We start from the raw sequence: 12,708 nt of genomic DNA on the forward strand, positions 1-12,708 counted from the left end.
TCTGGTCTCTTTTTTCTTACTTTAAGTATGGGTAATGCATACTGTGATCTTCTACAATGTGGTTATGATGCTGCAGTACCTTAGGAACTGCTAAAAACACTAGTTTTTTGCCTGAGATCTGGAAGAAGTTCCAAGTAATGCTATTTTCCTGATTGTTATAAGACTAACTCCATACAAACACAACAGAGTTTGGATTAACCCTTTGCAGTGTCTTAATGAGTTTGTGATCTCACATTGTAAATATTCCCTATCCTTATAACGTGTAACCATACCAGTTCTAAATGGGGAAAAAAAAAAAAAAATCACAAAGCATTCATTTACAATTAAAGATAACCAGCTTTCAGGAAAATGCAAGAAATGTATGACTTTCTTAAAAACTTTATTACAATTCATATGCTTTATTCTTTGGATGGGACATAAAATAATAGTATTCATCGTTTGAATCAAATGGAGAACTGAATCAATTGCAAATGTGAAAGAAGTCCAAAGAGAGAATATTTTCTAAATCTTCTGTGGATCTGTTGGTCTGTGGAAGACAAGGTATAAATGGGAAGGATATGAGGCAGAAAATACAGTCTTTTGTTTTGTTTAATATAGTTTTATTATTACTTATGTGGTTTGTAGGTTATGGAGGCTTTCTGCATGACTTAAAATTCTTCTCTGCCAGACTGAGGGCTGAACCAAAGCCTGCATCAACCATATTAATGATTCTTTACTGATATAATTCATTTACTGGCATTTAGTAACTTAAGTATTGCTTTGTGCAAATAGAACTGAATTGATTTGGTCTCTCTGTTATTTCCAACTGAATGGTTCACCCTGCTCTTTTCTGTAGTTGAGCTTTTGGCTGCTTAACCAGAATGTTTTACCTGAATTAATTTTAAGGTGTAAAAATTGTTGTCCCAGTTGTTCAGTGTCAACACAATGCATGCTGTCCTTTAAGCCAGATACATCTTAACTACTAATGAGTCTAACAGTGGTACTGTGGTATTGAATGAAAAGCCAAGCTTAAAAAATAATAATAAAATAAAATAATAATAATAAAAGATATTTTTGGAGGGGGGTCTTTAATAAGGGGAAAAAAAAAAAAAAAAAAAAAAGAGGCGTAAATGGGAGAGAGGATAAAAATGATTGCATTACTACTACCCTTGTGGCAACATGTACTTAGCATGAAGTTAAGGTGACTGTTTGGCTTGCACCACAACTGCTTCTCTCAACTTTTTCTTTCCATTTCTAACCACATTGCATTTCTCTTTCTGTGGACTCATGTCATTTTCTCTTCCAACTTTTCTTTCCATACCACTGCATGCCTCTTTCCTTGGTGTGACCTCAGAGAGGAGGAGGAGTATGAAGAAGAGGAAGAAGAACAGCCAGTCACAGAACCCAATACTGAGGATGAGGGGGAGGAAGAGACCAGTAGGCAGGTCAAAGCCAGGTACTGGGATTCAGCATCATCCATGCACCTTTTCTCACTCGGGTATTAATTCACCACCAAGTGTGCAGCAGTGTCTACCTTTCCACTCATGTTCCCAGCACTCTTTTTAAAACCACTCCTAAAGAAATATTTTTGAATTCAAAAGCTTTGTCACTGAATGCAACTAAAGTAAAGTAAATAGGTTTAGTCGGGGCACTGAGAGCTGTTTGCATTCCCTCTTTTTATTACCAAATGAGTACCAGTCACAAATCATAAGAAGATTTAGCTGATAGCATAATTTCTAAGCATGGTGTAAGTTTATCTTTTAGTTAGAACAGTGCTGAAACAATGCAGAGCATTGTTGTATATTGCTTGGGTATTGCTTGACTTCTTAAGATTTCTTCCATATATTCACGATGTAGCCTTATTATCAACATATGTAGATGGGAAGAAGATAGATAGATAGACTTTGTTAAAATGCTGCCTGTGATTTATATCAACTTTGCACATTTTTAAATAGGAAAGAACTACTTAGAGGCAAAGCTGATAGGTATATATCATTTTATTCATACACGCCCACCTCTGTATATATGGCTATAAACAAAACACTTATCAAAACAATATTCTCATGTAAAATTTTCCACTTATTTCTGAAGTATATATGGATTTGGAATCTGGCAACTTTATCCTAATAAACTGGAAGAAAGAAAATATGTTTTTTTCTTCCAGACAGCCATTTGATTTAGGTTAAGTTGTTTGGCTTTGCAACTCGGGAAATGAGATTGGATTTTTTTTTTTTTAAATAAACCACATTCATGCAGACGCTATACAGCACGGAAGGAAGAAAGGAAACTGTTTAATGTGCAAATTCCAAAGAAAATACTGTACTGTTGTTATTAATATCTTCCAGTCTGCAAATGTAGCCAATGGCTGCCTGAAATTTCAAAATTAAGTGATAATTTCCTCAAATCCTATTCTTAAAAGTCAAAGCTAAGACACCAGTTATTAGTAAATCACATGAAAATAATAAAACGCTGTGTAAAAATGTTGAGTGCAAGAGCCATGTAAAGAACATAATGTGTGCTTCAGACTTTGTTCATTTGAAATAATAGTCAATTTGAGATAACTGGGTGATAGTCCCATGACTTTTTAAATACCTCCCTTCACCACTACTGATTTGGCTTAAAAAAAAATAAAAAAGATCTGAATCCTTGCCATTTGTTTTAAATCCTGTCAGAAAAAGTAGGAAAAACCTAGCTTCAGGGATTCCTGTCATGCACAGCTGGTGAAATAGATCAAGGCTTCCAGACTGCCTACTGTGTTTCAGTTGTGAGAACAATTACTTGTTATATACTTAATTAACTTCATAATATTCTAGCGCATATAGCACATATTATTTTTGTTGTTGCTGCGTATTCTTTGCCAAGCCTCAGATAAGGTCTGTGCCTTGCATGCATGTAGGTGTATTGCAGAGGTGGTCTCAAGAAGAGTTAATCAGCCACTTGCTGAGTGATCCAGCCCAAATCCCTGCACAGCTGGAGATGCTCAGGATAACAGATGTCCGGGAGTGTGTATCCCATGGCTTTTCACCTGCCTTGCTACTTCTGTCACTCACCAACACCTACCTTCACCAAAGCAAAGCAGATATGTTTTCTGTTCACACAGTGCAGGTCTCTAACACAAACACAGCAATTGACTGGGATGCTAACGCTCAGATAAATGCTGATTTGGTTTTGTTTTGTTTTATTTTTTCTCTTTGATGGATAAAGGATTTTTATGGGGTTTTTGGTAAAAAATATCCATTCCCTAGGAGGAATGATAATCAGATACCTGTCCTTCAAGAGGTGGTCATGCAGATTGTGTCTGAGTGTCTATACTCAGTGCAACAGATCATCTGGCATGATGACACTGCTTTGTGCTACTCTGACTACATTTGCAACCTAATTTGAATTGCTTGAAAATTATTCAGAAAATGGTTATGAAAATTTGTTCAGAAGTCTCTGAACTAAGTCATTTAGTCTGAGTCGCTTCCATGCCTATGTATTTCCAATCCCAAGAAGATACAAAGATCTGTTTCATTACTTCTGGGAGAAAAAATAAAATAAAATGAAAATATGATTATCTACAATTAGGAAGGGGTTATTTTTTGCCTGACACTCCTAGACTTCTTAACTTTTTCTTCCAAGTGATATGATTTGTTTATCTCTCTTTTCTCTGTTTCCCTTCTCTTCCCATCCTTCCCCTTCCTACAATATTTTCCTCCTGCAGTGGGGTCCCAGGTGCACAGGAAGCTGTGAAAGAAAACTTTTCACAGTGTTGTGATTCTTCAGCCACCTCCGGTGCCATTTCTCAAGCTGAGAGGCCTCTCCCCTGCACTAGAGCAAAGAGCTCTTCTAGCAGCACCTCTTTTGTGCCTGATTCATTTCTCTCTCATCATAATTCTATTCTTTCACCACCATCCTCACCCGCAGCAGCTTTGCTAAGCTCTTCCCAAAATTCATCAGCATCCATTACTCCAAAGGCTTCTCCAACGGTAGAGAAATTGCCTTATGTACCACATACTCCTTTTCACCTCTTCTCATATGACTTTGAAGAGTCTCCCGCATCTGTGAAAGAAAAGGAAGCAGAGGTGATGAGGGAAAACAGGTAGATTTTATACAGCTGACATGAATTTTTAGATGAATGAATAACACCTTTCAAGAGTTTTATAGTGGTAATAATGTTGTATTATTTCCAGAACATACTGTATTAGTTTTAGGCATGTAAGCCTGTGTTTCGATTTGATTGATATTCTTCCCTTGCTTCTATTGCTTTCATCTCATCTAGTTCCCAGCCTCCTCTGGGCAGCAGTAGATAAATAACATGTGATCTGGGAGATCACATAAAAGAGCATCATTTTGCTCTCATTTAAAACAATTTAATTTGCAGGCATGATTTGATGAAAATTAATGGAGCTTTCAAGATATAAAACTGAGAGTGATTGGATCAGTCCTTGGAATTACATCTCAGAATTGTAGGGGTTGGAAGGGACCTCTGGAGATATCTAATCCAACCTCCCTGCTAAAGCAACTTCCCTGTAGTGGGTTGCACAGGAAAGCAAGTTATCTCCTATTTAGTGAGAGTTACTGTTGCACAAATTGAAATTCCTTGGTCTGAAAAAGGATTCTGTGCTGTATCAGCTTTTTTAAGTGGCAAAGCAGAAGAAAAGTAAATGCAATAATTGATAAGAAGGTCTTGTAGCATATGACTAAAACTGAAGTGAAGCTTTCTGTTACTGTTTAGAACATAGTGAGTAAGCTCTGAGATTCTCTTGGGACAACTGAGCTTTGCTTTCTTATGCAGTATGGCCACAGGCAGGATGTTTTGTGAGTTGAGTATACTGGAGAGAAGACCTGTGTGAGGTCTGCACCTACAGGACAATTCTATCCTACATAGCTGCACAGCCCTCCACCAGGGTTGTTTCTGTACTTGGTTTTCTTCTAGGGCAGGATTTCCATGAATTCCTGTTCAGCAAAATTCCTTTTGTAGCATAGAAATACTCATAGCAGCATTTTTTCTCCAAACAACTCTGCACTTCCTAGACTTGCAGCATGGTGTCTGGGATTTGTATTCTAGAACATAAAACTGTGCTATCGAAAAAAAAAAAAAAAAAAAAAAAAAAAAGAGGAGCATATTCTCTAAAGCACTACCCGTTGCATTATTAAAAAACGCTAAATTAAATGCATTTTGTTTTTAACATGGGCCTTGGCAATTGTACCCTAAGGAATTGAAATTTTGCATGACTAGATGTGTTTATTAAATGGAGCTGAAGGAAAACAAACAGTATTTTCAAATAATGTTGCTGATTTAATAGAAATTACTGAGCGCTGATGTGCACTGTAGAAGAAGCAGCTCAGAAAGGATAATGTAAAAGGGGATCTATTATACATTTTGAATTGTAATGAAGAAAATGATGGTGCTACTTCTGAACCAAGTTTTGAATCAGTTGACCTTGTGAAATATTTCACCCTACCATGCATCGAATGCTTTCCAAAGGGGAAAATGGTAATTTGTGTAGAAAGAAATGTTATCAATTTTACAAAGCAGGAATCTCTGTGCCTCCAAGAAATGCTGTTTAAGTACAGCACATAAAAGCAACACAACTGCCGTTCCTGCTTAGTACAGGAGCAGGTTGAAAACACTGAAAAAAGAGACTCTGGGGAGGTGGCCATTCCAAGATCCCTGGAATAAATTTCTCTTTGATCAGCAAACTCGCAATGAAATCAAGTGGTTATGTGTGGTTGTTTCTCTCTCTCTTTTTTCTTTTCTTTTTTTTTTTTTTTTAAGAGGGAATCGCTGGTAGAAATTCCTAAAGCCATTCTTCCAGATACGTGTAACTTTAACCATGGTGATGATTTTTTACAGACATTGTAAGACACGGCACATAAACTATGACTTAAGATGGGGGAGGGAAAGAAAATGCTGCCTGCTTTAATTGGAAAGGATGTGAATGCTTTATATTTATAACACAAGTGTTCACAAATTGTATATGTCCCTGTTCAGAGGATACTCAGGAATGCTGTTGTTTGTGTTAATTTCCCTAGGAATTGCTATTGTCAACATGGACTTCTGGGAGTCCCAAAAAGCACCCAAAACAGCTAGTAAATTTGAGTAACTGAGCAGTAATTTGAGTATTTTGGCTCAGAATAGTCACTTTAGAGGATCGTTCTGGTCTGTAATTATTTTTCATAACAATACTTTAGTATTTGAATTAAGTATTTCTGTGACATAGTCTATGTTAATGTGAAATGATAGGTACATATTTTGAAGCTGAGGTTAGAACAATATTTTCAGAAGGTACATAGATCTGGGGTATGGTATCATTGCCAGCCTCTAGGCAAGAGGATTGACTATTCTATGTCTGCTTGCTGATGGATTTTTTTTCTCTCCCTTTGTACTACACTTCTTCTTACTTCTTCAGATACAATAGCTATGGCAGCAACTCCTACTCTTCTCCACGACCTTACTCTGGTTTGAGTGCTCCTACAACACCCACTTCTCGTTATGGGACAACTCTCTCACCACCTCAGGAGTCCAAGTCTGACAGGTTTGTAATTTCATCACCATTTTGACACAATTACTTTATACAGAGTACAGAGGAGATAACTGTGGTCTGTTTCAAAATATCTTAGAGACAGATCTTCCTTAATATTGAAAAAAGAATGTACAAAAATCTCAACATGTTCATTTCCTGCTCATTCTCAAGTCATTTGCTCAACTAATGTTAAAGACTGGATGTATTTCCATCCTAATTCTACTTCTTTCACTCAATTGGATAAAATGGATTTTTCTCACGTGTATGCTATCCTGTGTATCAAGAAGGTGAATTAAAGCACATTTTGTTTATTTTTATTTTTTAAATTCAATTCAGACAGATCATTTCACATCATAAAGTGTAAAATCACAGGAATGTACTTAGCTCAGAGTTTCCTAGGCCTTAACTTGTCCTTCCTTGAATACACATGATCTATCTCACTGTATTTTGTTAAGGGCAAAACTATCTTTCTGTAGGTAAAGAAAGCTCAAGTTAACATACCAGTAATCCTCTCACATAGGAAAAAATAACTAAAACCCAACAACAACAACAAAACCAAGGTATTTTTAACAGTTGAAATACTATTTTGAGTTATGTAATATACTTCAGGAAGAAAAAGGATAGGAAAATATTATGAATACATGAAAAGTAAAGTCTTCTTGGCAAGAAATTTGGACCACCAGAAATGAACTGACTGTTACAACCTGAAAGTAAGTGACAGCTTCAGAGGATGTCATGCTGAGTTTAAGAATGAAGGGTAAAAATTTTTAATTACACATGCTGTCAAGGCAGACTACTAATTTCCAGTTAGACCAGGCGGGTTTCATATTGTTTGTTCCAAATTGGCCTTTAATTCAAATAAATTCCATCTCCCTCCTCTGTGTTTGAAATGGAGGTTGTTTTTTCAATATTCTTTGTCTACATTCTAATTAATTTTTATTAGCTGTTTTGGAATATTTATGTGTATAGAAATATATATGTGTGTTCTTCTGCGTGTATGCATTTATGTTTGAACCTACCAATTGCCTCACATCCTTTTGAGGCTACTATCCAGAACAGTTCAAGTTAGGCTTTCAGCATGTATATATTTCTGCCCATGAGGTACTGATTTAATCTTTTTTTTCAAGTGAGTAATTACATTAAGTTTTTCCCTGGAGAAAGGCTTCATTTTTCATTTGCTCTTCTTCCACAAATAACTTGCCTTGATTTGTCTTTCCTGATCTGAGTTAAATCATTGCTGAGTGACACCATAATAAAAAACTCCATAGCAGCATTTTCACCCACTTTTACCCTGGCAAAATAAATGTAAGATAAGCAAGAATTAAAGATATCCCACAACCTCTGAAGGTTTAGTTTTCTACACCCTTTCCATTTTAGAGCTTCTGGTTGCTACTAAAGGAAAGAAAGCCAAGTGGTCATATATTGAGATAGCTGAAGACTGTTAGGACTGTCCTGCAAGAGGTCAACTATTCTGGCTCCAATCCAGCAAAGGAGGCGAGCTTTCATTTCAACGTAAGTGTGTTGTTGGCTGGGAGCCAAAATGCCTTGGCCCCACAGGATGAAGCTGTAAAATTCACAAATTCATAGATAGGCGAGCCAGAGGGGAGCTACATGATCATCTGTTCCAACCCGCAGTGTGCCTCCCAGAAGCTAAGTGAAAGTCCCCATACCTTCACTAGCACTAAAGAGACAGTTTGTGACTCCTTCTGGAAAGCATTCCAGTATTTATCATCATGCTAGGAAAATATTTCATGTTTTGGAGGAAGTTTTGTCTAGCAGCATCTTCTAGCCATTGCACCTCGTTCTGCTTCTCTCTGAAACTGGCAAACACTCTGCCTTCAACAAATCACTTTTACATGTTGCTGGAGTTGCATCTGTGTCTTTCCTTCAGGTTACATTTACCATTTTTCACCTCACCTGATAAAATCTCTTTCTTCTTGTTTAAATTTGATGCTTACTGTTTATGGTAGTTGATCTCATCAGTCTTTCCACATGCTTGTATTTGATGCGTTTTGTTTATGAGTCTCTGAGAAGTGTGAAAAATGCCACATGCCACAGCTGCATGTTCCTGGAAGAATAGATGCAGTTTTTCTTGAAAGATAATGAAATATACAGATTTGGATGCCATTTTTTTTGCATCAAGACACATTATTTTTTCCTATGCTGCCACTCCAGACATAGAGTTCAGCAAACTCTAATGACACAACTATTTTGAAGGGCAGTTGTCTGCTTTCATTTCACTTTCCTGAAACATATGAGTTGCGGAAGTGCCTGTGCATAGGTCCACAGATAGCATTTTCCAGTGAGTAAACTGTGTAGTGCATAACATGCTGCTCATCACTAAGTACTAGGTGGAAAATATTGTGAAAGCTTTCACAGATTTCTGCCAATGGTATTTGCCTTCGAATATGACAAAAATTTGTACAGGGAAAAAGAAAAAAAAAAAAAAAAAAAGTTAAAAGATGAAGAGAGAGAAATAGTTGATAAGAAGTTGCTTATCTGTGGTTACCTGCACGGCGAGTTTTCTGTTTTCAGTTTAGGATTGCAGTTATCCAAGGACTCTGCAGAAAGACCCCTATCTTTACTTACGCAGGGGCGGGCTTCAGAGGTAGCTCCTGGTACTGTTTATCTGACCTCCAAAAGGAAGAGGAAGAAAGAGGCAGCAGCACATAAAGCAGTGCCCTGCAGAATGATTCATTCCCCATCCAATTGTCCTGACAGGCCTTCCCAAACCTCAGTTGCATTTTACTTATGACAACTTAGGTGGAAAGCAGCAGAGTGGTTTACATTTTTACATTCATACTTTTAAAACCCTGTTTGGCTAAGAACCATAAGAAATCCAGAAGAGCAGCATGATTCAGTGCAAAAGTAACCAGATTTTGTTCTTTGAAATACACATAATGTATGTATTTTTGATTGTACAGCAGAAGAAAAGGCTTACTTGACTGTTTCTTGGTTTCTAAATTCAGCTGCAGCCTTTTGCCAACTTCTTGCAGTACTGTTCTTCTTTTTCATTTCTCTGGATCTCCTGTGGAGAGCTGTGTTTCTGAAGTGCATATTGCAGCCATGGGAATCCTGCTGAAGAAGGGCAAATTGTAGGGCCCTTTCAGCTTGGCCTTTTATTAAGAAAGAAATGTTATTGATTCTCTCATATCTCTCTGCGTATGAAAGTTGTTCCTAATGCATACCAGTATAGCCCAGTCCTCCTGTTTCTAACTGCTAAAGGCTGCTTTGCTCCAGAAATATACTGCTCCCTGTCCTCATGACTTAAAACACCAATTAACTCTGTCCTCCAGTCCCAAAGGAAAAAAAAAATATCTCAGTTTCAACTTCATGGCTTCATAAATTTTGCTAACAAAGGAGAATAGCCAGACATTGTTGAAGCACATCAATGAGAGAAGCATTTTTCTGTACATCTGATGAATTACCTTCTTGTCTAGGGGAAGAAGGTGTTTGGTGCAAGACTATTCTGTATTTTCTTGCCTTATCTTCACATCTGTGATACTTAAGTTTAGCCGAAGATTGCTTTCTCAGATTTTGAATCTAATATGGCCACTGAAATTGAAAACTGCAGCCTCAGTCTGCGGTTTTCTAGATTCACTGAAATCTTGGAACAGCTGTTTGCAAAGCTTGGTAGCACCTCGCACTGTGTTTCTGATGTTGAGGTGTATGCGTTGTTGAAGTAGCTATAGTAGTATAGTATATAGAGAAGACCCTGAAAGGATCTAACTTATGTGGCAAGAGAGCCTGACTTTGACATCAGCTTTTCATTGCCAGTAAAATATATTTTGTTTTCTGCTGCTGTGTTTGCCAAGGTAAGTTTACTCTGAAGCATTTGCCAGGAGACAGTTCACACAGGGCTTGGTAGTCACATAGTTACACAATTAGCCAACCTAGCACTGTGTGCTAGGAACAGGAGCTCACAGACTCCATTCTCTTGCTGTTATCTGATCATTCAAATGCCAGAAAGTTCAATTTGCAAAACTTGACTTCTGAATCCCCTTGGCCAGTTGGTGCAGACTTACTCTTCAGCTCTGACTGATCACTGTGATATTCCTCTGATGGTACAAGCTTGGTAAAACACTGCTAGGACACTTGCAGATTATTCCAGTTTGATGCACTCTCCAGCATTTCCAGATTAATGGAAAACAGACTTAAGAAAGAAGAAAGGCTTCATATCCCTTAACTTCTCTCTTGCATGCATTATGATCTACAGCAGTAGGTTAGCTTAGGCTTTTTTAATGAACCTTGAACACTGACTCAGCTCAATGTTTTTATAGATCTTTTAGAGGTAATGTACCTCCCAGTTTATTCTTAAGGCATTTATTTCTACTCAAGGTGCACGGAGACACGGAGGTTAGCATGGCTGGATAATAGATTATTTTTTCCTCCACTGATCATAAAGATATGTTAAATATCGTACTGGAAGCTTGAGCAAGAATTTCAGCACAAGTCTATAAATACTTTTCTTTAGAATTTTGTTTCCTCTCCAGATGCTTGAAAGTGATTTTCTGGCAATCTGATGGTTTTTCAGATTTGTGTCTCTTAAAAACAAAGCAGAAATGCTTGAGAATGGTAAACAGCTTTTCATGTAGATTTTCTACTAAAATTCTAAAATCAGATGTTGTAATTGACTTCATCAGGGAAGTGTTGCTGGATGAAGCTTCTTGGCAGGTTCTCTCCCTTTTTTTCTTTTTTTTTTTCTTTTTCTTTTTTGTTTTTTTTTTTTTTTCAATTAGCTATCTATCACTAAACTGCACTCTGGATTTACTTTACTCCAGCTGTGAAACACTGAAGAAAAGCAAGAAATGTACGAAATAAAACCCAGTGTACACTCTGTAAGATTGCTGCCCTCCTTCTCTTTCCTTGGCTTTATTTTCTTGCTGCTTCTACCATCTTCTGTGTGCCTTAGTATGTACTTCTGGACTTCTAGACCAGAGACTGTGGCTATTTTCTCTTGTGGTAAATGCCAAGCACATCTTTCACTCTGAATAACATAATGAGGAAGGGATAGCCTGCTAGTTGATAATACTTGCCCAGGGCAAAAGCCTCAACTTTATTACTAAAATTTTACTAGGAAAAGCAACCCTAGGAATTACTGGATGATTTACAATTTGGGAAGGAATGATGGCTTACACTGGCCTAGCTGCTCATTGAACTACTGTGTAAGCAGTATTCTTGATTGCAGCTTTGCATGCCTTGTTATATGGCAGCAGCATAGATTTAAACAAAAAACATGAGACAATTTACAGCCTCAGGCTAAAATATAAGCATTAGTGGCTGAACACACAGTGCACATGGAGGATGCGGTCAATCGCAAATACCAGCAGTACTGGTATTTAGGTAAACACATACTTTAGCCTCTGTCAGGAGGGTGGCTTTGCAAGTCACTTCCACATGATTTGTGAATCAAAGGGCAGTAAGGAGCTACAGATTGGCCACTGTGTTGCACAAAGACAGAAACAGGATTTAAAAACTGTAAATGTCAGTCTGCAGGAGTTCTACATGTGCAAAAGGTCCTGGGGCATTGCTATGACTCTGCACAGAGATGCTCTGTTATAGCTTCATTTTATGGAGCCCTTCAGGCCAGTTAAAAGTCCAATGTTAATTGGTTCTTCTTTTGGTCATTCTCAAGTTTCTTCCTCAAAGGAAGCATTAGTCAGTAGTTTTATCTCTCAAATTTTTGTTTATTTTTTGAGAGGAGTTTTGTAAAGTTTCTTCAAGTAATGTTTAGTCTGTTTGCAAAATCTTATATCAACACACTTTTGAATTTGCCGTGTCACGTAGAGAGACATAACACAAGGAGATTTTCTTTAACTGTGAAAAGCAATATGGCTCTTGGCAGCTTTGTCTACTCTTTGGTCCCTTTCTAAGCTGGAAAGCAGATTTATTTTGTTAAAGCCAAGAGGCACTTAGAGTTACTTGAAGCCTTCGTTGAGCAGGAACTGCTTACTGTCCCCTCTTTGCAGCCTTTCCATGACTGCTGGAGTAGGAGCACTCTGGAAGAGTGGGTAATTAGTGTTTGCTTATTAAATTTATTAATGATTCTTACCCTTGTTATATTAAAGAAAATCCTGAATATTAACCTCACAACCTAAGGGGATTTCCCCTCATATTTCAATTGATTATTTTTTAGCTCCTAAAATAAGCTTTTGTTTTTGATGTTCTTGCTGTACAAATGACTTCCATTTTGTAAATTTTAGAAATTCAATCAACAGAG

At 37.3% G+C, this 12,708-nt stretch overlaps 1 protein-coding gene across 24 annotated transcripts in view; it reads left to right on the forward strand.

Annotated features, from left to right (window-relative positions):
* Positions 1–12,708, forward strand: part of FHOD3 (formin homology 2 domain containing 3) — a 351,512-nt gene that overhangs the window by 258,202 nt on the left and 80,602 nt on the right. For 10 of the 24 annotated variants that reach the window (XM_015854309.3, XM_085538039.1, XM_085538045.1 and 7 more), the window contains 3 exons: positions 1,334–1,435; positions 3,683–4,060; positions 6,375–6,500. The exons of 2 other annotated variants lie outside the window; for them this stretch is intronic. In XM_015854309.3, the coding sequence (XP_015709795.2) occupies positions 1,334–1,435; positions 3,683–4,060; positions 6,375–6,500 (606 nt within the window). The remainder of the gene's footprint in view (positions 1–1,333; positions 1,436–3,682; positions 4,061–6,374; positions 6,501–12,708) is intronic. 12 more of the 24 variants (XM_085538051.1, XM_085538053.1, XM_015854310.3 and 9 more) reach the window with 2 other exon arrangements.

This window comes from Coturnix japonica, chromosome 2 (genome assembly GCF_054131305.1).
Source record: "Coturnix japonica strain WE chromosome 2, WE-NBRP24, whole genome shotgun sequence".
NCBI lineage: Eukaryota > Metazoa > Chordata > Aves > Galliformes > Phasianidae > Coturnix > Coturnix japonica.